Source organism: Thunnus maccoyii, chromosome 5 (assembly GCF_910596095.1).
Source record: "Thunnus maccoyii chromosome 5, fThuMac1.1, whole genome shotgun sequence".
NCBI classification, from domain to species: Eukaryota; Metazoa; Chordata; class Actinopteri; order Scombriformes; family Scombridae; genus Thunnus; species Thunnus maccoyii.
This window is the reverse complement of record NC_056537.1, coordinates 11,378,462-11,405,976: the sequence shown is the minus strand read 5'-3', so window position 1 is coordinate 11,405,976 and position 27,515 is coordinate 11,378,462. Positions and strand designations below refer to the sequence as shown.

The 27,515-nt window shown below is 39.9% G+C and overlaps 4 protein-coding genes across 5 annotated transcripts; 1 reads left to right on the top strand and 3 right to left on the bottom strand.

Moving 5' to 3' along the window:
* Nucleotides 1–358: 358 nt before the first annotated feature.
* On the bottom strand, nt 359–8,311 carry hdac10 (histone deacetylase 10). The gene is made up of 20 exons (XM_042411641.1): nt 8,078–8,311; nt 6,133–6,267; nt 5,928–6,024; nt 5,676–5,773; nt 5,392–5,496; nt 5,215–5,283; nt 4,996–5,122; nt 4,339–4,404; nt 4,198–4,257; nt 3,978–4,067; nt 3,575–3,681; nt 3,412–3,479; nt 3,081–3,324; nt 2,847–2,937; nt 2,626–2,711; nt 2,081–2,137; nt 1,898–1,979; nt 1,421–1,609; nt 1,146–1,305; nt 359–1,047 (listed from the first exon to the last, which is right to left on the bottom strand). The coding sequence occupies exons 1-20, from the start codon at nt 8,134–8,136 to the stop codon at nt 1,016–1,018; spliced, it is 2,022 nt and encodes a 673-aa protein (XP_042267575.1). The 5' UTR covers nt 8,137–8,311; the 3' UTR covers nt 359–1,015.
* On the top strand, nt 7,719–19,125 carry LOC121897250 (endonuclease domain-containing 1 protein-like). 2 transcript variants are annotated; one of them, XM_042411645.1, is made up of 3 exons: nt 7,719–7,834; nt 16,466–16,701; nt 16,840–19,125. In XM_042411645.1, the coding sequence occupies exons 2-3, from the start codon at nt 16,516–16,518 to the stop codon at nt 17,443–17,445; spliced, it is 792 nt and encodes a 263-aa protein (XP_042267579.1). In that variant the 5' UTR covers nt 7,719–7,834; nt 16,466–16,515; the 3' UTR covers nt 17,446–19,125. The 2 variants fall into 2 exon arrangements, with proteins under 2 accessions (XP_042267579.1, XP_042267578.1); XM_042411644.1 differs by lacking the exon at nt 7,719–7,834 and having other exon boundaries at nt 16,280–16,701.
* aplnr2 (apelin receptor 2) lies at nt 9,657–12,398 on the bottom strand. Its single transcript, XM_042411643.1, has 2 exons — nt 12,181–12,398; nt 9,657–11,675 (listed from the first exon to the last, which is right to left on the bottom strand). Exon 2 carries the CDS (start codon nt 11,483–11,485, stop codon nt 10,007–10,009), a length of 1,479 nt encoding a protein of 492 aa, XP_042267577.1. The 5' UTR covers nt 11,486–11,675; nt 12,181–12,398; the 3' UTR covers nt 9,657–10,006.
* Nucleotides 18,889–27,309, bottom strand: pus7 (pseudouridine synthase 7). Its single transcript, XM_042411642.1, has 17 exons — nt 27,208–27,309; nt 26,899–27,012; nt 25,803–26,105; nt 25,617–25,701; nt 25,388–25,504; nt 25,153–25,297; nt 24,125–24,236; nt 23,954–24,031; nt 23,640–23,768; nt 22,908–23,033; nt 22,672–22,733; nt 22,414–22,574; nt 21,694–21,820; nt 21,221–21,322; nt 20,848–20,977; nt 20,526–20,617; nt 18,889–19,472 (listed from the first exon to the last, which is right to left on the bottom strand). The coding sequence occupies exons 3-17, from the start codon at nt 26,093–26,095 to the stop codon at nt 19,336–19,338; spliced, it is 1,896 nt and encodes a 631-aa protein (XP_042267576.1). The 5' UTR covers nt 26,096–26,105; nt 26,899–27,012; nt 27,208–27,309; the 3' UTR covers nt 18,889–19,335.
* Nucleotides 27,310–27,515: the final 206 nt, after the last annotated feature.

The following is a 27,515-nucleotide window of genomic DNA, read 5'->3' as shown; positions in this document are numbered from 1 at the left end:
TTTAGTTAAATGTGACTAAATTGATTTGTATAAAAACAGGAATGGTCATACTGATGGTTTGCAACAAAAGAGCCATTATGTGCAGTTTCTAAATGTGCAAATCTCACAGTTTGGTGAAGAAATATTAAATGATCTTACTTGGTTTTAAATCTTAAAGATCTCCTCCAGATATATAACATAAAAGATATTTAACATACTTCATACATGTTCTGAGTCAGCTTTGAATAATTTGTCTCCTAAGGTTTTTCCACAAAAAAAGTTCAACCAGTCACCTAGTTCTCCCTCATTAAAAGACCAGTATCTATGAATATATAAGTAATTCTTGATAACATTAAATATTCAATAAAATACGCAACAATCAAAGTTTGAAAAAAGTTCATTTATTAAGAAACAATCTCACAACCGTCATCAGACTTTGATTCAAACATTAAAAAGCCCCGATTCGTACTCAGAAGTAAATGACATCAGCTTTTTCCAACTGAGCCTCACCCACTTCAAACCAGTGAGAAGAACTCAGAGAAAAAAATGACAAGAACTGAAATCTGTCATGTGATATAACCAAAAACTATTTTAACTGGCAGAAAATGTGTTCATGTAGGACCCCATCAGTCACAGTAAGAAGCTGAGAAAACCAGTTTTCAGGGCCTTTAAAAAAGGTCCACCTACTACAGTAGCAACCAGAACTTCTCAAGAAAGCTTAGATTATCTTCACCACATATACTCCATATATTAGCCAAGCCTTTAAATGTGTTAGTCTGTGAATCAAAAGCCCTGTCAATCCATTTCACAATCAATCCCACCTAATCACATTATGTAATTATGTCCTTGTGTAAAACATTACAGTATTTCCATGTATTCTGATCATGTCTGCTGAGACATACTGTTTATTTTATGACAGAATATATCAAATATAGGCTCAGTTTCGATTTAACACTGACAAAAAAGTATAAAAGGGTATCAACACATTAGATTAATGTTCTTCATCTGATTTTTACAAAGAGGAGCAGGAGTTGCTTCAGTGGTCGTCACCTCTTCCACTTTCTGGTGCTGTTTTTGGAGACAAAATTATTTAATTCGATGTTTGTATTTATTTTTTTAATTTCGTCATTTTAAAAGCTCTGCAGATGTAGATTACACAATTGTACCTGTGGTCTGCAGCAGTTTCCAGTCAGTCTGCAGCCTGCGTCTGAGGCTCTCCAGCGATTCCACATCTTCTGGTAGAGGAGCATGAAGCGGCCCCAGAGAAGGGGGAGCATTCCCAACGAGTGAGGAGGCCGTTGGGTCGACACGAGCCTTCTCACTTTCCTGAGAAAAATAAACAAATAAGTAAAAATTGACTGCTAAAGTAGATCACCATGTCACTCAAACCTAATGAAGCCAAAGACGAACAGTTGAAGGCATCTTGTCTCAGCCTTCTCACCTGCATGAGGACCAGAGTGTGTCCTTGTGCCAGGCCCTGCAGAAGGCCCGTTAGCTGTTGCCAAACACTGTCACACATCCCACTATCTGGCATCCGAACCAGCAGAACCAGACTGGGGTCGTACTCGTACCCCAGAGGCAGAAGCAGGCCGAACATGGCCTGTAGGAACCCTGATACCTCACTGGAGCCCTGTGAGAGCACAAATACACATCCCCTGCACATAAAACACACGTTCATATGGGCGTTCACAAACATTAATGTTGTGGTAATAATCACAGTATTATACAGGAATTTATGATAATGACATTTAATCACATGGATTGAAATATGAATATACATTCAAGTCGTAGTATTTAAGATCTCATGGTGTGACAGATCAATCTAAAATATTCATACATGAATTGTTGTCAACCATTAAAACACATAATAAATCAATGCTATTGGAAATAACATCCAGTCCTACATGTAGTAAAATACCTTCTTCAGACACACAGGAACGTAATATTTGCATTTCTGTTCCTCTGGTTCCTTCCTGCTGATATGCACCACCAGTGATTTCCTTAAAATCAAGAGATTTCTGTTACCATGTTGTTGGTGCTGTTGCAGTCAGAAGGGACATATTTTCTCATTAACTTTTAGGGGAGTATAAATCATAATTACCCATCCTCTGTGATTTGACTCGGGACCGTCCCGTCTCCAACACACACGACCAAAACGCTGCATGAAGAGAAAGAAGCATCAAATGTATACAGTATATTTATACTACCTTAACAATAAACTGGCTATTAATAGACTTCACTGTTTAGTCCTTTGTTGGTTTACTTGTATTACATGAAGTCAGCTTGTTCTTTAAAAGAAATATCCATCCTTGGATATTCTCATAGTTAGATTTAGACATTAATATGTAATTGCTTGGTGACTGTTGATTCCAAGGGGTATTTACTGTGTTAATATTTGATACAACTGCAAAAACTGTATCCACATTGGGTATCACTTCATTTGGCCATCACACAAATAAGAAAAACAAGCTGCTGAATAACAAATTGGCCCCAGAAACACAAAAAACACACAGCCAAAATTAAAATAAATAACAACAACAAAAAAAAGGACAGTAAAGACATTTCTGCACAACAATCTGTTTTATCACGACATAATCCCTTTATCTCATTAATATGTAAGTTAGGATTAGATCCATATTGTTATACCGGTTGCTGAGAGCGGTTGCAGCATGCTGGACGACACACATCGTCGCCATGGAGACGTCACGGACCAGTGCCAAGCCACTGCAGATCTGAGAGGCAGTAATTAAACGTAATGACATCAGCGTGAAGCCCATGCAGGCAGTGAAGCAAAAAACTGTATTCACAAGGAGGTCACATAGCAGCACTAAAAAAAAAAAAAGACACAAACAATACTCTGACTGTACCTCGTTCTTCACCATTTTCTCTACCAGGGCAATGAGAGTGGACAAAGTTGAGAGAGCATCGCTGTCATCTGCAGCTTTGAGGAAGTTCTCCCTTATAGTGAAAAAAAAGGGGGGGAAATAATGGATATTTTAACATACTTTGGTTCTTTTGGATTCAGTGAACATCCTGAAGTTTATTACTATAAATGATAATATGTTAACTGTAATGAACCATCACCAACAGCAGCTCCGCACCTGAGTTTGTTGGCTATAAGTGGGTTGAGATTCTCTGATAAGCTGAAGCGTTTACACCCATCCGGGCAAGCCACACCGTCAGGGAGCACTAAGGCAGTACGAACAAGAGGAGCGACACGTTTCGGAGGTTCTGGCCACACCTCTTCCTTTTTGGTTATTGCCTCTTCTCCCTTCTCCAGCTTTTCTTCTTCTTCTTCTGCCAGTTTAATGCGCTTAGTGCTGAGTTCAAAGTCTGGTAGATCAGCTAGAGAAAGATGAAATAAAACATTTTTTAACGAGGCAGTGATGATAAAAGTGACACAAGGGCTTAAATAAGGAATGGATGTTATACCTGCATATTTGAGGCAGGACCAGTACTTCTTATGAGCTGAACGTGTACAGTGAAGGGACTCCAGTGCACTGATAGAGGAAAATTCACAACAGTTAAAAAAAAGCACACAAACACACAGAGTTAAGGTTTGAACTTGTTACATTTGATTCAGAGCGAGAGAGACCTTTTACAGGGACTGTTGATGTTTGAAGGCCGAGGTGCAGGATCTCCGAGCAAAGTGTGAACTGTCTGACACACAGACTGGGCGAGGGAAGTCAAGTTGTACCCTCCCTGGAAAATATTCACACAGTATAACTTCCCAGTTTCCTCCCACAGGACACTAGCAGAATGCAAAACTCTCCCACACTGCTGAGACTATTAAACAATAATAACGTGTAATGTAGGTATTGAAAGATTAGACTTGTGTATGTTTTCAGTCATTGTGGTCATTCTCATAAATAATAGTGTCATAAAAATAATCCCAGTAACATGCCTGACAGAGAAAAACAACTCAACTGATGGTGTTTCCAGGAGAAATGATATTAAAAGGAATAAATGTAAATCTAAAGAAACAACAGCAAACTAACCTCTAGCACAGCACACAGTTTGCCTCCTGCAAGGTTCATCAAGAGGTGAGTGAGGTGGGCAAAGATATCAGGGGTTGCACACATTTCACCCTGCAAATATAGAAAATCCCGACAGCAGCATATGATTCTACATACAATAAGTTCAGCATAAACAAACAGGATATACACAAGTATCTGTGGCAATCCGAGCTTTATTATGGTAACGGTTTATCTTCAGTACCTCTGGATCACCGATGGCAGAGTCAAAGCCTGCACACACCAACACCAAGTCTGGGCAGAACTGTGACACAGAATCACATGTTCAGTTAAATAATCCCTCACATGACTATCTGTTAATCGAATTGTACATTTTCCGTCTCACCTCGTATGCGACTGGCAGGAGGACGTGAGAGAAGACGGCGAGATAGTCGCTGTTCTGCATTCCCACCTGAAGAAAACATGATGAGACCTATTTAATGGAGACAAAGCTTGTGCACACAACCGTCAAAGTAAATTTGAGATCAGTGCTGAAGAAATTGGGCAATTAACCATTAGTTAACAATTAATGACTGCAAAAATATAGAACACTTTTATGTTCACATCCTTCTCCTTCACATACTGGTGGAGCTGCTTTTTAGAGCAGCTGGTGGTCAGAATAAGGCTCTGTTAACTTATAATGAATATTAATCATTATTTGAGAAGTTTATACATTAAATGACTTATTGATTAATCAACAAAGGTTAATGTATAATGAACATAATTGTTAGTTGCAGCCTTAATTGTAATATATCGAAATATGTCTTCATGTTAATTGTGTTAATTGTGATTTTCTGTAGTATGTTTTTTTAAAAAAAAAAAGACTATTCAAAATATTTTCAAAAGGGGAAACTGCATGTTTTCACTCTCTTTTCATCATATTTTCGAAGGATATGAAATTAGAGGATAAAGACAAGCATATACATTTTATAAACAAGGTCCAAAATAAATAAATAAAAAGATTTATAATCACTTCAAGTGTATTTTGGTAGACGTTACTGACCTTGTTCCAGGGTACGTTTATGTTGAATCCAGCCCCTTTCTCTTTGCCAACACAGTCATAGTCTGATTCTCTAAGTTGAGGCCAGAATTTCTGATGCTCATATCGGTGCCAGGAGAAGTAGAGCACACTGGAAAATGTAGTGTGCAGAACTTAAGATGCCAGAAGAAAGACAATGTCCACATACAAAATTCAGAACCCCTCCCATTTCCAAAGACTCACCTCGGATCGTCTTCAAAGGAGTACTGCACCCCTTGACCGTGATGGATATCCCAGTCAACTATCAACACCCTGAAAAAAAAATCCATAAAGATGTAAATATAGAGTATATAGAACCAATGAGGAGGTTCTTAGAGAACTGATTTCTCTCATAGTTGCAAGAATAAACAGCCATATTACCTTTGAAGCCCATATTTTTGCTTGGCATATTTAGCTGCTATGGCCACATTGTTGAAGACACAGAAACCATTGGCAGCACTGCGCATACTGTGATGTCCTGGGGGTCTATCAACAATGACAGAAAGGTGATATATTTGTCAGGATTTTTTTCCCCCAGTAACTTATACAACATTACGTCTATACAGAGCACAAAAAGATCTCTTAAAAGTTGTTAATTAGACTTATGAGCAACAAATAAACCAGGCCTGTCAGGCTACTCATGTGTCACAGGTTAACAGCCTCACCTGACCAGAGCCATGCCATTCCTCACCTTCCCCGTCATAACACTGTCCACCAGTTGCAGTGCGGCCCCTGCAGCCAGCTTGGCACAATGATAGATGTTCTAGGACGGTAAATGAGAGAAAGAGGTGACAAGCTAAGAGTAAAATTGACCTCCGAGAGGTGTTGATACAGATGAACCACAGCGGCCAGCGAGGTGCTTTTATTAAGCAGCAACCGACTCAAAAAAAAGAAAGAATATTATGTGTAGTACTGACTGGGTGGAAGTAGACGTCACCATATTGCAGGGTGAATTCCTTCAGGTCTTCAAGAGTCAAGTAAGGGGTCTTCTTCACTGCCTCCAGGTATTCCTCACTGTTGGGAGCAACAAAGTACATGTAGCTATTTCATCCTCATCTTCAGAGGTAGAAAAAAACAAAAAACAGAGCAAGGTGTGGGCTCTTTGTCGACATCAGGACTGACCTGTGAACCAGCAGAATGTCGGCGTCCGTGGCCTCCCGGACAGGTATGGATACACAGCGATCAGCCAGACCGCTCCTGACCAAAGCGTCATGACTCACTGTGAGACGCTCGGGCACCTCAATCTTACACACTGGACTGGAGATGGAAAACAACATGAGGTTGAATTAAGTGTTTGAATTTTGTGTTGTAGATTTGTATGTGAAGTAGCCAGTATCAGTATTTGAATTCAGGGCAATTTGTGTTTCAACATTTAGTCATCAGTACTTTTGTGATTTTATTTTTGCACTTTTTATGTGCAAACAACAAAAACAAAAACATGTGACAGGAGAGGTCAAGAAGCTGGAGGCTTGACTGATATGAGAGGTTTCTGTTATTCTGGAAATCTCCCGTCCTTCCACTTTACTCCACAAGGCTCAGCAATGTCACGTTCTACTCTTCGAGGGTCAACGGACTCTTTCTGCAAGAGGTGGCGGCCTTTTTCTAGCACACTTTCAGAGCCTGTCCACAATCCATCTGGATCAATGACTACTCTGACTGTTTGCTATAACCAGATATTTGTAATGTTGTCTCCGTAGTGTTTGATGATGTAATCTTACAATACATCTTGTAAATCACGCTTTTTGTTTGGAAACTGACTATTCTCCTCCGTTTTTTAAACTTATTATATTTTATTTATTCTCTTATTTTATATATTTATTTATTGTAATTTTGTTTAGTAGTTATGCAGGTTGGATCAGGTGAGGGAGGAGCGTTCATGTTGGGCTTTGTTGATGTAGACTCCAGGTGATATGTACGCAAACACCTGTTTATTAGTGTTTGTCTAGTTATGGTTTGGTGTACATTCACAAATAAAGTGTTGAAACTAAGAAGACATAGGCTTATACACACAAAAGAAACAGGGAAAGGCAGTACTGCTCACTTGACAGTGTAAATGGAAGAGACTAGTTAGACATCATGCTAATGTAATGCTAATTTAATCTATTTTTAAACTTCAGTCTCAAAAGGTTTCAAAGCCTGAGCAATACTATTTTTGTGATCCTCACCTGGTTATCCAGTTTAACTGCAAATGCACATAAAAATACCATAATAATCTCACCTGTAGGAGTTTTTTTATGGTGGATTTTAACTGGGAAAAGGTATACTATGTTTGGTCTTGTATAATTTCTGTGCACACAAACACAAATAAACAGAAGAATCTCCCCTAAAACTATGTAAAATGGTGCCGAAAATAACACGACGTTGTGTCTTAAAGCAAAAAAAGGAGCTATACCCATATATCTCAGTCCAAAAACAGTACAAAGCAGTTTTGAATAAAATCTTATGGGTTGTCCATGAACTGTCACTGTTTATTTTGCTCTGTATTACACAGTTGGCCAGCGAAAAGAGTGCAGAAAGAAATGTCTGGGGCACAATGAAACTGTATGATGAAGACAGTGCCGAGGGAACATGGACATAAGGAGTGAAAATTAAGTTTAAGTAAGTTTAAGTTTTTCTGTCATTTGACGGCGCATAAACACAAGCACAGCTGTTACTATGCGGCTAACGGTACCAGTGCGTGTGCTCCTCTTTAACTGACCGGACTAGATACAAACAACCAGAAACTTACGTTCCTACCGTTACAACAACTGTAGCTATGTGTTTCCACAGAATTAAACTGGAGACAAGAAACAACAGACAGTAACATCAATTGGTTAATTGAGGGGTAAGTTAACGGTTACTAAGGGTAATGTAACCTCAACGTTACTTGCACCGATCTACCTTTATCACTATATGAGCATATGATTAAATGCGGGTGAAATATAGCTAACGTACAACCAACCAGCGGTGGTATAACGATAAAGTCAAGTAAGTCACAACGTCCCCATACAGGTTTATTTGGTTAATTAACTAGTTAGCTACGCACCAAAATGCTAAGTTATCTGTCTTGTAAGTTAACGTTACTTACTCAACCCAGAGCAGTTTGTACTTGGTCATCTCCTCATCGTAAATCAATGCGGTCCCCATCTTCAGTAGTTCACCGAACAATCAAGCAGCGAGGAACAGAGAAAGACAGCAGCTTTGACCAAACTTTTGTGAAATTCGCTGGACAAGCTCCCAGTGTTACTTTGCTTCAGGTTATCAACAAGACTCATTTATGACAGCGCGGTCATAGTTCAAATCAAACTAGCCATTTGATAGCTTAATGATGCTGCAGCGCCACCTTCTGGACGGGTTCCGGTACTTCCTTTATCCTTTTTAGAAATTTAAATGCTCTATGAGCCTGTTTAACAATTTCACAATTTTTCCAAGTCTGTCCTAAAACAAAAGTTAGGTGCCAAAATGAACACTGAAATAGTTTTTTCTTGCTGCAATCATTCCTCCTATTCATATTGGCCATTAGAAGATCCCTTCATAATACACTTATATGGGGCCAAAATCCACAGGCCTCCTTATGTACAAAAATCTGAAGCTTCAGCCATCCAAATTAGTAAAATCAAGTAGATATCTTTTAATGTTACAGTCTTTTAAGTGTCAAAGTCCCTCTTTTTGTTACTATACTTCCACCACAGATAAACTTTTAAATGCACACTGTGAATTTTGGCTGCCATCACTTACATTGAAAGCACATTTGAAGGGGATCTTTTAGCCAGTATGAACAGGAGGAATGATTACAGTGAAGAAAACCTCTTTCAAGTGTTCATATGGGCACCTGACTGTTGTTTTAAGACAGACTTGAAAAACTGTGAACTTTTCCTTTAAAGCAAGTTCAGTATTACTTATTTGTTCCCTGAAACAAAGAGGAAAGAAGTGCCATTTAGCTGTGTGTTCTCACTTGATATTGTACTTCCTCTTGCATTTTTCCTTTTGGTCCTTCCTGTCCCTAATTCTTTGATTTGTTGTCATTTAAACTGCTTTACAAATGCAGAACGACCAAAGCACAATCTTTTTCATATTAAAAATATGTACTATGTTTTACTTACACATACAAGAATATTTTTTAGAGCAACCCAGCACTCTTAGTTACCACAAATGTAGATGGTCTGTGTATGAAGTATAATTCATTTGCAGTTGTTCACATTGTATAATGAAAAACCCTAATTTTGGGGGGTATTACCAGATTTCATTGTTTTAAGAGGTACAATACAATTCAGCGCGCTAAAGTGTCCGCTTGTTCCATTATCCAACGTGTACAAAGAAAATTATAACAACATGAGGAAATTGAAATTGAAATGCCACTTGCTCTTGAGGGGCCCTGCCGAGGCCCCTGTGCAGGGATCCCCAGGCGTGCCCCCTCGGGCCCTCATTATAAAATATTGCTAGAACGTTAAACAAATGTATAAATCTGCACAAAAAAATGAAAAACATTGAAGAAATACCGTATAATTACCTACTTTAAACAAAGGATTATTTTATACAGTATTATTTTGTAAATTCATAGAATGTGGCTGTAGGTACTATTGTTTTCTTTAACAAACGAGACAAGGGTGAGTTTGCAGGATTTTTATTTTAATATAAAAACAGCAATAAAAACAGTGCAACGCAAAATCAATGAACAACTCAGAGCACTCAGAGTACAAACTATAGTAACAGATCATATGACAAGAATATTTGGTCTGCCAGAGGCTATTTCTGAGGACGTGGTGGCATCATTTTCTGTGAGATTTCTTATGGATTGGAACCAGGGAATATATGTCTATGTATGTATGTCTATATATGTCTAATCTATGAATTCAAGACTGTTTATTTGATGAGGATGTTTATTTTAAAAATATTGACATTTGACACAATTTCTCCCAGAGTCTAAGGGGAGTGTCTATTAATATCTTGGCCACTTTTGTTTGGTTTGGCATTTAGTCCCTTGGAAAGTGAGTGGATTAGCTCTTTTTGGGTGCTCTTACCCCTCAGTGACCACACTATTTGCTTCCCCTACCCTCTCCTCCTCAATCCTATCTGCTGTTTCCTCCTGCGTTCTTGTGGGGAAACCTGAGCTCCTTTCCTCTTTCTCTCCCTCTCCTCTATCATCCTTCCCTTCCTTTCTCTCTCCTCCTCTCTTGCACAACAGAAGTAGGGCTCCTCTGCATCTCTTCCGAAACGATGGGTCACAGGCAGCGTAGAGGAGAGGGTTAAGGCAGGAGTTGAGATAAGCTAAACAGGTGACATATGGGTGAGCAGCTAGTAAGATCTGATCTAAAGAGCAGGAGTACGGGAGAAATCCAAACTCCAGCAGCAGGGATACAGTTTTATTAACATGTAGGGGCAACCAGCACAAGAAGAATGCCATCACTAAGGTGACAATGACCCTGAGGAGTCTGCGCTGACGCCTGCGGTCAGGGCGAGGGCCCCGTCCAAAATGTCTGCTGAGAAGCTGAGCCAATGAGCAGTAGCACACCAGCAAAATGACAAGAGGAAGCAGGAAGCCAATCAGAGTTGACTTCAGGCTCAACGCAGCTGCCCACCACATCTCAGCCCGCTCCCTGTCTGTCTCCTCCAGCTCTGCTGCAATCAGCATGGAGTAATCCATCTGGCAGGAGAGGAAAACAGATCCAGAGTCAGCAAGATGACCTGGCTCCAGCTGCCAATCGTCCTCAGATTCAGGGTCTAGCTCCACCTCCCGGACAGAGCGCAGCAGCAAACCAGGAAGTGCAAGGACCCCCGCGAGCGCCCACACTCCTCCAAGTATCCACAGAGCCCTGCTGGGGCAGCTCTGCGGGGCGTGGTGACTGGAGTGCCGGCGCCCAGTCAGAACCCAGTACCGTTCCACACTGAGCATGCTCAAGCTGAACACACTGGCATACATGTTGAGAGCAGTGAGGAAGCTGCTGATTTGGCAGAGGGGTTGTCCAAACGGCCAGTGGTAGCCCATCGCTGTGTAGACGGCCCACAGAGGGAGAGTTACAAGGAAGCAGAGGTCAGCTAAAGCTAAACTAGCTATAAGAGAGTCTGTCAGTGAGCGAGAGGGACGTGGGATAGAGGGAGGACAGGAGGAGGAGGTGGAGGAATGAGAGGAGGGTCTGTAGTTTTGTCCTGAGAAATATCCACCATTTTCTTTGTTCTTTTGAGGAAAAGAGCCACTGTGAACTCTACCAGCATCCCTAATGTTCTGCTGATTGGTTCTGAAAATGCTTTTGCAACAGAACTTCCCAACTCCAGTGTGGTTTTTCTCTCCTGTACTCTTTCTCCTCCCGTCGGCTCGGTCCAGGTAGGCCCAGAGAACCAGGCCGTTACCGAGGCAGCCAACCAGGAAGGCCATCAAGTAGACGGATGGGATGATGGAGAAGGAGGGAGACCAGTCGCTGTAGTCGCAGTGGAAGAGGGGAGTGGGAGAAGGGGAGGGGGAGGTGAGGAAGTCGGCGTCTGACATCTGTCTGTCCATCTCCCTAGATTCTATATGACGTTATTTGTCATTAAAATCATTGGAGGCTCCGATAAGTTCTCAAAACAATGACGAGAAGCCAAAAATCTGATGTCCCAGACTGGTGAAAGTGTTTCAGATATAAGATTATGAGTCCAGTTGCGGATGTTTCCACTTCTCTTTCACTTGTTTTACTTTGTCAGTCGATGATCTAGAAAAACAATGAAATGCAGAGATATCATTTAACCTTTGCAACAGGAATAAATACTGTTAATACTGAACAAGTTGTTAATAAGATGACCATTTCAGGCCACGCTGGCAGCGTTTAAATTCAAGGATTTTATTCAAACAAGATAACCTGAATATACTGAATATATCATGTTTACATCCAAGGAAACATTCACAAGAGCTGAATCAAATCTGGGACAAACGTAGAAACAGACAAAAGATCTCACTGCACTCATACAGTAGCTCCCAATAAGTTTCAAAAGGCAACCACATGGTGTTTTCTGTCAGGCCCTGACTTATTATATATATTACATCTATTGGGAGTGATAAATCAATGTGTGAATCTTGCTTGTTTCTGCTTTTATTCTTAAAGTGTTGAAACTATATGCATTCATACTGTTAATGTTTCAGATTTTAAAACCTGCATCCTCCTAAATGAGGGACTAATCCTCACAGTGATTATAATGATGCTCACAACAGACACTTACCTCCAGCTACTCCATCAATTTGTACAAAATCCTTTCTAAGATATCACAGTGGGGCAAAAGTCTCTCTCTTCTTATCCCGTCTTCTCTTGTCTCACTTTCTCTCTGTGACTTATTCTCTCTCAGTCCCTGCATCTGTACAGTACTTTGTCGGCTGAGGGAGGTGTGTCTTCATCTTAAGTCTGAATATATAGCAGGGTCCCCTACACACACACACACACACACACACACACACACACACACATATACACACCCAGAACCCTCCTTTTTCTTGTTCTTAAACCAGACCACCCCAGCAGAGAGTTACGAGACCTGCAAACACCACCCCCCCCCCCCCTCAACACAAACACATACACCTCCCGTGAGACACAATAACCCCCCCCGTCCCCCGTCCCTCCTCCCCTACATGCACACACAAACCCGAGACACACAAACAGAGCCCCCGATCCTCCAGGCTGCTGTCATCTATGCACAGACACAAACACATCCGAATGCACATACACGAATGAGTGCAAACACAAACGCGCTCTTTGTTCTCTGTGTCTCACATGCTCAAACACACACAGAGTATAAAGTGGTCAAATGTAACAACCCACGCACACAGAGGACAAATAACAGCCTTCACATTCACAGTCAGGCTGCAATATCAGAATAGAAGAGTGAATGTTCATGAATACATTCGAAAGGCCTTTAAACCATTGATTTGTATATACCTGGTGTAAACTGGAACAATACTGACAGTTTTCAGATGAAAGTGGTTCCTAACCCACAGCTGTGTTTTTTTTTTTTTTTACCATAAAATGACAATTGAAAAGTTTCAGTTGCTCTGTTGTGTTGCGTAGTCTAAACAGTGTTTCTAAAGGCTTTCGGCCCTGCACGTTGTAAAGCAGTGTTCAGTTTTATGCAGCAGCAAGAGGCCTTTATCAAAATAAGCACTGAGATCAAGAGACTCTAAGCAGGTGAAGTAGAATAATGAAAATAATATTGATATTGGGGATGCGTGTTAGGATGTAGATGCTGTTCATATGGCCTTATAGGTAAACCAGCTCTAAATAAAATGTGTCTTTGTGTGAAAATCATGGAAAAAACAGTTGTAGTTAGTTAACAATTCTCAGAACGACTTTCTAAAAAGGCTCCCTTTATAAAATAGAATATATGTTTGGGCTTTATTAAGGATTAATATTATTAATCTATATTATTTACTAATGCTTTATAGGTCAGTTATAAGCCACTAACGAGAACAACTTTTGGGTTGTCAGGTTGTGGAAACTCACTGTGACTGGTTAGACAGTTTGACCACTTGTTTATAGAAAAGAGCTGCAGATTAAGTGCATACAAACCCTTTATTAATGACTTATTAACATTTATAGCTACAGACTTGTAGAGATGGCTCATTAGAAAGTGAGAACCCCATGTACATCTATTAATTGGTTACCAATATTTATAACTGCATGATTATGAAATATAAAGCCAGAGGGATTTTTTACAACCTGGTAACCCCAAATATGGTCTTATTTATGGCTGATAATAGATCTATAAAGCATTAGTAAGTGATTTCTTAATCACTAATAAAGCCGGTAGCAACAGTTTATAAGTACTTTATAAAGGGCGCATTATTAGAATAGTAGAAACAGAGTTTTTTTCCTGTCAAGTATTAAAAGCAGATTCACTCATTTCATGTACAGTAGAGCTCTCATGCAGTCTTCTGTTTAACTGAACTTGGGTGATGCAGACTGCATCTACTTTGTAGAGGCAAAGAGTTTATTATTCTATTCTGAAAAAATAGATAATAAGATATTATTAGATATAAATTTTGATTTGCATCCAGACAGACACAAGATCAGCTCAAGACACATGATTTTATCTTCAAGAATTTCTAAAGCAGAGTGACGTGTCACAGTGAAGACATGCAAGAAGCTGCTGCTGCTGTGCACACACCTGTTATGAGCCAGTAAACCAGGAGACAGTTGACACCTCAACTAAACATTTACAGGAAAATTGTTGGTAGACACTTAAGGATCACAGTGTCTAGCTGCCACTGAACGTTTATCATGAGAAAAATATGTATAATGGTAACAATTTAATGATTCAATGAAAAAAGTGACACCTGCCCACTGACTGTTAAAATCATTTTAGAAAACATTGTCTATTTTAGGAAAATGTGATGCAATGCACACATGACTTTTTTCATTGATGTAGTGCTTTAAATAGCCTTGCACCTAGGTGATAGCTGTATAATTTCATCCCTTTAACAATTTAAGTAGAGCCACAGTATTACTGTGTAAGCTAATCAGTTATTTTATATGCCCTACACTATCCACATTGTAAAACAATTTCTCTGATAAGATGACGATGCTTTCATGGGCATCCTACTAGCCAGTTTTTGACTGTATTTGCAAATTGCAGTGTCACATGAAGATTAGTGACAGTGTCTATGCGGGGGAGAGAAGGCAATGCACAAGTAAAAGAGATAAATGTACTCACACTTGCAAACATGAGCTTGAGAGACATTTTGGGGTTTTAAGTATTGTTTCTCAACCCCACAGTGATTGATACAGATATAAGATAGATGGATAGATACTGTAGGTCAGCTTGGGGTTACAGTGTAAAGCGTGGAGACGGTCCGATAGTAAACAGGAAGTGTTTGTTTCCACAGGGGCAGAGGTCACGTTGCCATCAACCTGTTGTTATGGGAACAGATGTTTCCAAAAACATTCCACAGTCTTTTCTCTCACTGGAGCAGGCTGGTGAACACACACACACCAAACTTTACTTACTGAGGAGGAAAGAAAGGCAGAGTAATTGATTCATTGAGAAGAAAACTGTGGGCAGAGCATCACAGCAGGAAACAACAGGGGCAGAGATACGCTTGAAGAGGGGTTTCACTAACATTTTTGAGACGCGATGGTCCCAGGGGCTTCCAAACACACACCTACTGCTTCAGCAGTAAATACATTTATATAATAAATAAATATCCTCAACAACATTGCTTAATTTAAAAAGTGACCTTTGGGAATGACACAGTTTTAGTGAAGAGATCTGCCAGGAAACAGTTGCTCTTCTGAATATGTTTGACTAACCTTCCTCTATGCCAGACATTCTCTTAAAATCTTTTTAATCCCCTCAACATTCAGGTTTTTCTCCTTTTTAGCTTTGAGGTTGATAGAGTCGCATTTTCCCACTCTGTCTGACAGTATAATACATTCTGTATCAGCTTGTTTCAGTTCTTTATTGAAGCTATATGATGTTTCTGTGACACCCCCTATGTAGCATTTATAAGCATTATATAGCCTAAACATTAAATAAATTGTTTATAACACACTATAGTTGTAAGCAGATGTAGGGACATTTTAAGTGTTTATCAGTGTGCAGTCAACAATTATAACTTTTCCTATCAAGACATATTCCATTATCCATTATTACAACTGTGTTTTACTATGTTGTCATTTGTTTTTTGTTAACACAGTAGCCTCCACTTACAGGTGCACACAGGAGGAGTTATTGCTGTTGACAACTGCATGAATACACTGCTTACACTACATTATATTGTATTATAAACCATTTATTAACTGTTTATATACTGCTTATAAATGCAAAATAGGGGGACTTAGAGTAAATTGTTACTAATATTTCCCCTGAGTGAAATATTCAGAGCCAAGACTCCATATTTTTTATGGCAGCACCATGACATCAAATGGAAATATTCTAGATGTGAATCATTTTTAAACATATATCCCCCAAATTCAACCATTGACAACTTTGGAAACTTTGGCATCCCTGAAAATCTTTTAGCTAAAGTTGGTTTTAGCAAATTTTGGCTGCGCAGCCTGGGTTTGTACTGACTGATCCACACTGGATCAGTGAGATTGAAGAGGTTAAGTTACTCCTAAATGTCACAGTATGTGTATAAAGAGCTTGTGACACAATTAAGATTTAGTTACATTACCTCAAACATAATTCCCAACATAACCTCAACCTGAAAAGAGGTCTGATCAGTCAGAATAACTCAAAGCACTCAGAAGCTTTCTGTGCCTGTTATGGCCACTGGGGGTTGTTCATGGATTTCCACACATGGCAATGGTTTGGCTACTGTAGGTGTAAAGAGAAAAAAAGATAAGAATTTGCATATTGTGTCTGAGTACGAGTCACATAGGAGGCAGAGTCCACAGAATAGGACAACCTTTCAAAGGGATTCATTGCACTGTGGACACAGGTAGTGCACATTTCATCATGATTCTCTACAGAATAGATCAAGCGCTCATCTCTCTGCTTGTTATCGTGATGACAGGGGCAGAGGTGCAGGAAAACTTCTCACCTGAATGTAAACGGTTCCTGTACATGGGCACAGTACCTCGAGGGATTGAGGATCAGCCGTTTAAAAAGATTTGCCAGTTTTACGAAGGCAAACCCCGATTTGTCACTTTGTATGACACCATCAACCGCATTCCTGTTTATTCTGCATACACCTTCAAACGCTCGGATGGCTCCAGGAAGGTCGATGTGCCTTGGATGTATGAACCACAGGTAGGACTGGTTGTTGGATTTACTTTCTTTCACTCCTGAAATTTAAAAAAAGCATCTAGTGTTTATGGGAATGACTTTTGAAAAGATCCTTTGGCAACTATTTTATGGTATGAACAGTTATTTGTTCATTTCCTGCAGCTCTTCACGTTGTCTGGGTCTCGAGAGATGCAGCAATTCCCTTCAGAAAATGTTCCTAACAGTTTTGGGGATGCTCAGGCCCTGCTGGACGACTACTCTGACACTGTGATCTTTGAACGAGGACAGCTGAATCCAGAAGAGCACCAGGCCCAACCTGCTGACAAAGCAGCCACCTACACTCTGACAAATGTAGTCCCTCAGGTTCGAGACTTCAGCATCGGTCCCTGGAAAGAATACCAGCACACCATCCGCAGACGGCTAAACAACTACTGTCGAGGCACAGCCTATGTGATCACCGGGGTCACCACCTCAGGGCACACGATCCGCCGCCATAACGTCAACCGCCTGGGCATCCCCACCTACTTCTGGTCAGCCTACTGTTGCATCGATTTTGACCACAATGCTCCGTACGCTGAGCGCTCAAAGCTTCCTGCGTTTGCATCTAATGGGCTCAACGACAGAGAGAATAATAAGGTTCAAGAGATGACGGTCCAGCAGCTGGAGGAGTTCCTGAAGAGGGTAACTTATGTTGGCAGCTCTTTCCAGATCTTCTATGACAACTGTATGCCTCCTAATAGTGATAGCAGTGCCCTGCACACGTCTTAAAAAAATCTGATTTAGTAACTTGATATTGACACCAATAATTAAAAACCTAATAAAACTTCTAATCCAATTTAGTTTTTCATAAAATGTCTCTGTGGCATTACAAAATAATCTCAGTTAAAAGATCCACTTACTACCTTTTCTGAGCTCTGATTACTGAAGAACAACTTGTGGTTGACAGCTTTGAAAAGCTAGTAAATGGACCATTGATTATTTTGTTACACAAGTCGCTCCCAAAGGTCATGTTCAAATCAGATTTTTTTAAAATGATATATCCTGTTTGTAACCAAATTTAAATTTAAAAATCTGTTCAAAGGCCTTTATTTATTTACCATATATTATTTTCCTATATAACCTATTAATTATCATTTAAATTATGTTTGACAGTACATAAAAAGTCACTATGAGAAAGCTATAGCCTACATGGTTATGCCCTTCATTCAATTTCACTTTATCTTCAGTGAAGAGCTTATCCACTGTGGCTTAATGCCTGAGAACTACACCTGCCTCTGTAGGCCTTTTGTTCAGCACAGACAGATTACATCAATGGTTTTACATTTTGCTACACAGACGCTCAACTGTAGCACTACATTGCTCCTCTCTCACTAAAACTCAGACTACAAATCCAGGACAAACCGGGCCAATATCCCAATTCATATCTTTCAGTTTTTTGATCATATAAATTTCAAGAATATTCCAATATACAACTGAACAGGTTAACTTGTACCACACTAGAGGGCAGTAATAACTTGGATTCGGTATATTTTTATTGTTAGTCAAAAGCACTTTCCACATCTGTTCTCAATTTTTGTTGGACACCCTTTTGTTTACATTTGGATAACAAACTGCCATTAAATGTGAACTACAAAAGCTAAATTAAGCTTAAATGAAATGGAATGTAAAAATAAAAATGATCCTCTTTCTCCCAGCACCTCTTTTTGTGACTGTGTTTATGTAATCCCTCCATTGGTTGTGCTCTATGTATGAACTGGTATAGCAGGTCATAGATGGTCCAAACAGTATAAAAACAGAGAAATGATCCAAAACTAAGAGGGCAGACGTAGCCCGAGGGTGAACGATATGATTAGTAACTCCATTTAGTTTGAGAGGGCAGCTGTATCCTGCCAACTGGCATATGCCACACTGACAGATGGCCAGCTCCACAGCGCCTGTTTTGACCAGCAGCAGACTGATAAGAGCCTAAAATACATTTTTAATCCTCCGCTGCAAGGACAGATTCCCTTGATGGCCATAAGAGGGAGACGGTGTTTATCTAATAGTGTCTCCTCCACATGGTGTAGCAGGACACCTTGACATGGAAAGACTGGAAACACCTCTTAATAGAAACAAACACAGACAGTGGCTTAACTAAAGCCCCCGAGAAACACTACAGCACTAACAATACTCATGGTTTTATATACAGCAATAAAGACAGACTGCAGACTGTACACTCAACCTCTCAACATTTTTAATTTCTCGCTTCAGGTGTATTTTCAATTCACGCATTCAGTTGAAAGTTAAAAAACAAAAACTCATATTTCTGTACAAACAGTGCATGCTGATCACCATGTGTAGCAAGGACTGTGAGTGAGCACCCTGAAAGCACAAGGTTTACTGAAATCATTGTCAAAATATGCTTTTTATGTGCAGCACAGAAATATTTTAGAGAAAGTAAAAACATTTTAAAAAAAAAAAAAAAAGCTAAATAATGATAAATTGTTGCTCTTTGTACTTCAAAGAAATAACCTTAAGGTTCGCACAGAACCCAGATGCTCTCTGTCTCACGCAAACATTCAGTAATACACTTAAGACACTCACAACAGTAAGTAGCCACAGTAGACAGGTGCTTTGCAGCCTGCAGCAGTCCAGCTCAAGTCAGAATGTGTTCTGGTCTCAGTTGAACCAGGTGGTATTGAGCTGTGTCTGTTTCTTGATGCTTGTGTCCAACTTGAGGACCTCTCGGATCGCCATAGTAGCGTAAGTTGAGGGAGGCAAGGAGAACTCCATCCGCAGAGCACGATGCTTCCCTTCTGTTAGGGGAAATAGAGAAATACTGTATTAGGCTGTGAACAGAGAGGGAAGCTGTCAAACAACCTTTTCATCCCATACTTAGATGAAAAATATCAAGAATGAGATACCAACCAAAATCATTATTCATGTCTCTAAACACTATAAACCTTATGAACCCCAAACTGGCTTTAGGCTTATGTCACATTCATCAAGGTGATAGATCTAGTACAGCCCAGCTACTGCATGTCCTTGGCTTATTATTTTTGTTCATTTAAATACAATTAATAACCCGGGGACCTGCGTGACTATTAAAAATTATCTGTGAAAATACCACTTGCAGCACCAAAAGGCTGTAGTTTATTCAGTTTTTTTTAATGATTGGTGTATGACAAGTGGCAAATGAAGCATATTCTTGGCAGTTCTCGTTTACTGTAAACTGTAGTAAACAGTGTCTTTTTGGAGCCAAAAACACAGACTCAAAGCAGCTATTAGAAGACTCTGAAATTCCTCTTAGCTCTAGCTTTTTTAGCGTCTTTTCAGCTCATCGTTTTGGTTTTATGCCCCACAGCTTAACTGTTAAATTAAGCTGTGGGGTTAAGTTCAACTGTTCACTGCTCTCATCAGCACTTCCCAGCTGCAGCAGCCAGCTGTTTTCTGCAAAAAAAGCTATGATAAGCTCACTGTACACCACCTGCCCAGTGCCAAACGACAGACAGACAAAGCTAGAGACTAGCTGGTGAACTTTGTGGAGCATTTATCTGAATTTATCAGAAGTTGGTGAGCAAAATAGAGCCAAATGAAGAGTGAATATTGGACTAAACATTCTTCATGTGTGTGGACACACGACTTCAAAACGAATGCTAATGTTGCTCTGTGTCTGCTGGATGTGTAAATAAGCAACCGTTTGCAACATCATCATGTCAACAACCAATCAAGCCTGTTGCGCTGCTCCCAAGTGGCCAAAAAAAACATTAAGTAATGTGAGTGGCAAAATCTATTTCACAATCATATCATGTCACAATTTTGAAGCAATTTGTTATGTATGTTAATGTTACAAGTCAACTGTGACTCACCTTTGTTGAAGACAGGAGCAGGTTTGTTCTCCAGTTTCTCAAAATCAGTATGCACCAGGGAGATCCTCGGGTCATCATATTGAATCACCTCCCTACACGGAAAATAAAGAAATACCACAACACACCAGTTTATAGACCACCAGCTGTGAAATAATGGCTCAATATTCAAAACAATGTATTTAACTAACTGCAGTACACAGTGACAGCTTCAGTATTGTAATGTGGTTGATATAACACGATTAAATCCTTGGTACTACACCATAATAAGTAATAATACACTAGCATTTAATTTGCTGGGGTTGAGTAGTGAAGGCATGCTAACCAGCTGACATCACTGGGTCTGATGATGATGCGTCGGTAGGCTCCAGCGAGAGAGTAATCCTTCACTTTGTGTCTCATGTTGTCGATGTCCAGCCCGTCTGCAGAGAGCATCTCTCTGTAACCTTTACCCACTGACAGACAGACACAAACATGACTGTAATACCATACAATTAAATGCCCAGAACAACATTTGCCTGTTATTTCCTGTTCTGTTCACTTCAAATTCAGATTTTTCTATTGTTGTTCCTGTTAGAAACAGAAACAGATGTTTTCACATACGTTAGTGTTACCACCACCCAATGTTATTTTCACAGCTATCCTTTCTTGTACTGTGCAAATAAGCGAACTCTTAATCGCACAGACCGACTTCTTACCATGGTGAGAAGGGTAAATGACGTCGAAGCCTGGAAGCGGCATCACAATGTCGTGGATGGAGCAGTTCTCTGCCTCCTCAGCAGACAGTACGTGTGCTGTTGCTTTATGAACATATGAGAGACAACACATCAGCAAGCGTGATTTTCTGTCATAACAACATGAGACTGAAAAATGCTGTTTGAAAACTGCAACCCTATGAAATTAAATGCATTTTCCTGGACCCAATATTTGTCTTAGTCTGCTTAAATGAGTAAATTTAACAGTTGGAAAGCTTCAATATTCTTCTATAGACTTTATTTGGATAGTAACAGGTTTGCTAAATAATCTACATTGTTTTGGAAAACATTGTCAGCTTAATGCTTAAAATGTTGTAATATGTTTAAGAGGTTTATTTTATTTTTTAATTTATCCTCTTTTTAAGCAGGAAGTCTTGAGAGACCTGATTAGTCAGCTGAAAAAGTGAACTACTAACTTCCTCTGAGCACCAGGTCTCCCTCCACAGCCTTCAGTCCAAAGGCCTCGATTCTGCGGCTCACCATGGTGTTCCACACCACGCTCTGGTAGCTGTGGATATACATAAGACGGTTGTTGCGTGGGATCTGGAAAAAAAAACAATAGTCATGAGAATGAGCTTGGGATATAACTAAATTGCTGGTGAAGATATGTTGATCAATTAAGGGTTTCCGCTTTATCCTACTTTAAATTCATACACATATTTACACCTGGCATATGCATACTCAGCAGTTTGGTTTAGGGCTGCAACTAACCATTATTTTTATTATCGATAAGGCATTTGGTCTTTAAAAAGTCCAAAAACGGTGAAAAATGTCAATGATGATAACCAAAAGCCAAAGATGCAACCTAAAATATCATGTTTTGTCCTGACCAACAGTCCACAAACAAAAGATATTCAGTTATCATAGAGGACTAAATAAACCATAAAATATTCATATTTATAAGAAGCAGGAAACAGAGAATTTTAACATTTTTCCTTAAAAAAATTACTCAAAATGATTAATATATTATCAAAATACTCTGTGATGAATTATCTGTCAATCGACTAATCAATTCATAAACTAATTGTTGCAGCTCTAGTTTGGTTATAAGAGCACTTTGATCAGCTGCTACTTCTTTTTTAAGTTATTTTCACCTGCCCACTTTAAACTATTAGCATTATTAATAGAAAACCAACCAGTCCAAACGCAGTAACGATATTCTTCTTGCCGTACATGGACAGGCCTCGCAGCAGCTGTCCCTCCACACAGCGCTTGTTGGGAAGCTTTTTCAGGGCTGCCTCTGGGTCCTGAGTTTTTGCCCACTCCTCCCTGCAGCGGACCAAGAACTCTTTCTCAGCTGGAGAAACCAATAAAAACAGAGAAATATTAGAAGGGCTACAGAGCGACTTTACAGATGGAAGAAAAAAAAAAAAGTGAGAAAAATAGTTTATTACCTCCAGGACGAGGCTTCAGTATTAAATCCACCACTTCCTTCCAGTCATTTTTCAAGATGGCCCTGCCGGACAAAAACATTAATCAACACCGTCGTGCCACAACTTTTGCCATGTGCCATCTTTTATGTTAGACTTTTATTATTCTGTTTTTACTGTAGAACATTTTGTAAGTTTGGTGAAAGGTACTGCATAAATAAAGTTAATATCATGTCAGTATCTCCATATAACGACTTTACCTGCCGACTTGTTGCGTAGGCACGGCTGTGGTGCCAAAGCGCTGCATGCCGTAGTAGTTGATGAAGCCTGTCTGCTTGAGGGATGTCATGGCCTGATGGACCTGTTCATCTGTTCCTGAGATGTTTCTGACATACAAACATGTTAACAAATACATCAATGTGGCATATACTCATGGAACAAGGTAATGACAAGACCAGACCCCCCCCCCAAAAAAGACACAACTGGCAAATCAATTCAAAGGTAGGTAGCTAGCTGGTAATACATTAGATATGAACATGGCAATATAAGTGAACTACACCATGAATAAGCTAAATGTTTAATGCATCTTTACAACCTGAAAGAACTCATCTTTGTGAAGCTTATATTGCTCCATTTTTTTGTTAGTCTTAGTTAGTCTCATTCAGATTTTGATAATCACTCATAATCAATCTAGACCCTTCATGATAATATCAAACAGGGTTTTTATTACTTGAATTTCAACATGAATTGCTATTTGAGCTCACAGTCAGTCAGATTAAATTCTTGCATAATAAAAGAGAAGATGTACTGACTGTTCAGGGTGACCTGCATTATTTTTAAAAATGAGATATCAACTATCACGGCCAAATTTGGGTTGCAAATGGTATTTAGATCATGCAGTACAGCTTATGAATATACCAGCTGCAGCATGCACAATGAAGCGCATGAATGGAATATCATGCACAATAGAAAGTGTGATAACATCTGCTGACCTGATGACAACAGTGAAGTGGTTGCCCTGCAGCTCCCCCAGCTTTAAAGGGTGGTTTTTGTAGCAGAAATTTCCAAGCTTGAGGTTGATGAGGCACTTGTTGAGGTGAGCCAACCTCTCTGCTGTGATCCTGAGAGAACAGAGAAAAAAAGTTTCTTCATTACAAATCTCGTGCAACAACCTGATCCGCCGCATACAAACAGCAAAAACACCTCCAGCGTTGGCGAAATGCAACTTGTTTAATCATCCGCAGAAAATCTGAGAATCAATGCACACGTATTACTGTAGTGATTAGTTACAGCGTTACACACTCACTTGAGCACAGCAATCTCCTGCACAGTGATGGCTCTCTTGTCCTTGGTTCCCATGTAGGAAAACATATTGGGTCTAACCCTAGAAAGACAAGCATCGTTGTACATAATGGTTTTCAAAACTTCAATCACATTTCATTGTGCGAATAAACTGTCTTTTTGATGATCTAATCACCTGAGGAACTTTGAAAGCACATTGATAGCATCCATGGTGTCCTTGTTCTCCTTGTACAGGACAAAGTGGCAAAAACTGCCTCGGTTTTTGGGCCAGAAGTGTTTCCTTGGGGCTTTCATGGGAGACAGAAAAAAAACATGTACTGAAATATAGAGTAGGAAAATATGAGGTAATGATCACTGATTCACATTTATTAATATACATATCACTTTAGAGGCATCCCAAGATTCTAGTTATGCTTTTACAGATTTTCTACTTATACACTTTTCTGAGAAAGATAACCTCAGAAACCAACTTTGAGCCAAAAACCTCAGCTTTTAATCAAGATTGTTTTTTCACAGAATGGAAACATATTCGAACAGTTATTACGATACCAAAACCTGCTTTAACCTCATCTTATTACCGACACCTAACTCCTAACTGCCTCTTTGCTTGTGTGAAGAATAGGCTCTTACCTGCAGTTGTTTTGACCTCTATCCAACAGAGAAGAGCAAAAGGAGGATAGAATAGTGTTACTAAGAAAGAGATGCTTATAGACTGTGGGACGAGTTGTCAGGGGTGAGATCTGCATGCATGGGCCTAAGAGTGGAGTGTGGTATTTAATGGTTTATGCAACACGGGTGAAAGCTCTTGTCAAGGCACCAAGGTATTTCTGCTTTCCTCTGTTGCCTTAAATCATTCAGCCTGAACATACTAAGTCATAATCTAGATCAGAACATTCCACTGAATAACATGATTGGTCCATAATCAAATAAATGCTTGTTTAAATATCATAAAGAGTAAAAATCTAAGAAGAATCATGCAGGTGTTTTGGTCATGCACATGCACAAGTGCGTGCGTCCTATTTTATTGCTTCCAGCTGTGATCACATGCATACTAACAGATGAAAATCATAAAAAAAGACATGCAATAAATCTTTTCACTTAATCATTAAATGAAGTATGATTTAGTAATTTAGAATTTACTGGACCAGAATTCTGTCCAGACGGTTTACGGCTAGCACGTGGTTCTGTCTCTTCTCTAAATACCTGCTAGAGCTTTCTTCCCAGCAGCGTGGTAGGCCACTATGAACTTGCGACCTTCCTTCTCCTCTGTCTTTGTCTCCAGACCAGGATACTGAGTTTTGATGGCTTTGTGGACCAGCGTCCGCTTCTCTTTTGTATCATCCACTACCTTCAATGTTAAAAAAGGAGGAGACATTAGCTATAACTCTCAAGATATTACAGAGTTTTAAATAATGGCAAAGGTATCCAGTACACTCACCTCAATGGAGACACTGCCCTCTTTATTCTTGAAGAGCTGCAGCTCCCCGAGTTGCTTTTTCTGCTCTTCAGTCAGCACATCAGATTCCTGCGGCTCCTCTTGAGCTTCTGTAACTTCCTAACACAGAACAAACATACACAAACACGTTAAGAAGTTTTAAAGTCAACTTTTAGAACTAGCTGCATGAAATCTTATAAACAGTAAAGAGAAATTTAATCCAATACCTTACCTGAACTTCTGCAGGAATAGAGAGGTCATCTAAATGCACTATCTTGCCTTGTTTGCTGATTTCATTCACCACAAAATCTGAATACCTGTACATGAGCACAAACCACAAGAAATCATCAATTAAACAATACAAACTCAATCATTTTGAGACAAAATGTGTAAGTTCTGGAGACTCTGGAGGACGAACCTTTCCTTCAGGATTCCTGAGAAGCCCTCGTGATCACTGACATACTTCAGGATGCCCACATCCAGCTCGGTGAGGCCATGCTTCATCATATCAGCAAAGGTCTCACCGTCCTCCTCTCCATTACTTGCTTCACCCTCTGACTCCTCCTCATCATTTCGGTGGAGAGTACTTCCATTCCCGTGATCACTCTCAACTCTGGGTCTCTTTGACAGAGCGTCTTCCTCCTCATCCTCTGGACAACCTCTCTTTTCTCCAATCTGGACAGGCACAGGCTTGGGCTCTGATTCGGCCATTGCACCCAAGCTGTGAGACAAAGATTGAAACAAACATTTTAAGGACACAATTTAAAGTTTCACCTACACTCCTACTGTGAAGAAAGTTGTATAACGTCTTCTGAGGCTAAAGAGGGAGCCTTTATAAGTCTGAGACAACAATGCTGATGATGCCGTTAGGGTTATTTTTGGGGCATTTTAGCCTTTATCAGTATGAGACAGTAGAGAGCTGTCAGGAAATGAGGGAGTAAAGGCTGCGTTCAGACCGACTGTTGTTTTAACACAGGTCTGTTTTGGGTCTGAATACCTGCTAAGGGAATGACTTGCAACAAAGCTGTACTTGAAGCAGGGACCAGGACTTTGTTTTTATACAGTAAGCATCTTAAAAACCTCTCCTATCAGGAAGCCCTAATGCTATCAATTTCTGGCAGAGAGTCTGAGTTGCAGTCTGGGCTCATGGCGAAAGACGTGGGCATTTACTATGCAGAGGAAGTTTAACGAAAGATGCTATTGAGTATCTTACTTACAGAAAATGTAGAATCCAGATTTTTGGGGGTGGGCTTGACCCATATTATCCCCTATGTTACTACAACAGAGCCCCTTAGTATCTCAGACCAGATGATTTCATTCATGATGATATAGGTATCAATTTTGTTGATATTTTATTATATTATTATATAATCAATTGGAAATAGAGCTCAGAGCTACATTATGGTATCTAATACTGCATTACAGTCGATTCTAATAGGGTGAGAGTAATGACAGCATAACTGAACTGAGCTGAACTAACATTAATGGCCTATAAAACGATGCTACTGTATTACCGCTTGTGAAGCTGAGGTAGCAAGAGACAGGTGTGGATTTGGGAAACACTTCTTGTCTCCCAGCTGCCAAACACTTGCAGAGACCTTTTGAGGGACCCGAGCTTGACGCAGGTACTGAAAAAAGAGGCATAAAACATACTGCTTTCACTCAAAAGTTAGCAAAGCTGCTAGCGCATTCGCAGTGTCATCAGAAAGCTAACATCGCCAGCTAAGGTTGACATTGCTAACAGCAAAGCAAAGCTGAAAAACTCACTGTAAATAACACGAAAGACCTTGTTGTTTCCATTAAAAAGGCTGGTTTTAACCTACCTGCGTCTGGTGAGATTCAGAAGTGTGCGGACAACATTGAACGCCAGTGTTTCCTCTAACACGTGTGTGTTTGTGTGTGTGTGTGTGTATGTGTGTGTGTGTGTGTGTTCCAAACCGGAAGCCAAATATTATTCCTAGGATGGCGAAGTCATGACCCGCCTTACTCTGCCACTGATTGGCTAGTACTCCTTGCCTTCGTTGGTTTGGTTGGCTATATTTAGGTACTAGGAGTAAGATTGGTTAGAAATAGGGTAAGAATATCAGGATAAACCAATCAGAGGCAGAGTAGGGCGGGTCATAACTTCGCC

What these genes read in the sequence shown, in the direction of transcription:
- aplnr2 (XM_042411643.1), bottom strand. Translation starts at nt 11,485, where the DNA reads ATGGACAGACAGATGTCAGACGCCGACTTCCTCACCTCCCCCTCCCCT.
- LOC121897250 (XM_042411644.1), top strand. Translation starts at nt 16,408, where the DNA reads ATGATTCTCTACAGAATAGATCAAGCGCTCATCTCTCTGCTTGTTATC. An exon ending in CTTGGATGTATGAACCACAG is followed by an intron (nt 16,702 to 16,839) that starts GTAGGACTGGTT and finishes CATTTCCTGCAG; the next exon opens with CTCTTCACGTTGTCTGGGTC.
- hdac10 (XM_042411641.1), bottom strand. Translation starts at nt 8,136, where the DNA reads ATGGGGACCGCATTGATTTACGATGAGGAGATGACCAAGTACAAACTG. An exon ending in TCCTTTGAAGACGATCCGAG is followed by an intron (nt 5,123 to 5,214) that starts GTGAGTCTTTGG and finishes TACATTTTCCAG; the next exon opens with TGTGCTCTACTTCTCCTGGC. An exon ending in TAAACGTACCCTGGAACAAG is followed by an intron (nt 4,405 to 4,995) that starts GTCAGTAACGTC and finishes TGTTTTCTTCAG; the next exon opens with GTGGGAATGCAGAACAGCGA.
- pus7 (XM_042411642.1), bottom strand. Translation starts at nt 26,095, where the DNA reads ATGGCCGAATCAGAGCCCAAGCCTGTGCCTGTCCAGATTGGAGAAAAG. An exon ending in AGGGCAGTGTCTCCATTGAG is followed by an intron (nt 25,298 to 25,387) that starts GTGAGTGTACTG and finishes TTAACATTGAAG; the next exon opens with GTAGTGGATGATACAAAAGA. An exon ending in CCTACGCAACAAGTCGGCAG is followed by an intron (nt 22,734 to 22,907) that starts GTAAAGTCGTTA and finishes TTTGTCCGGCAG; the next exon opens with GGCCATCTTGAAAAATGACT.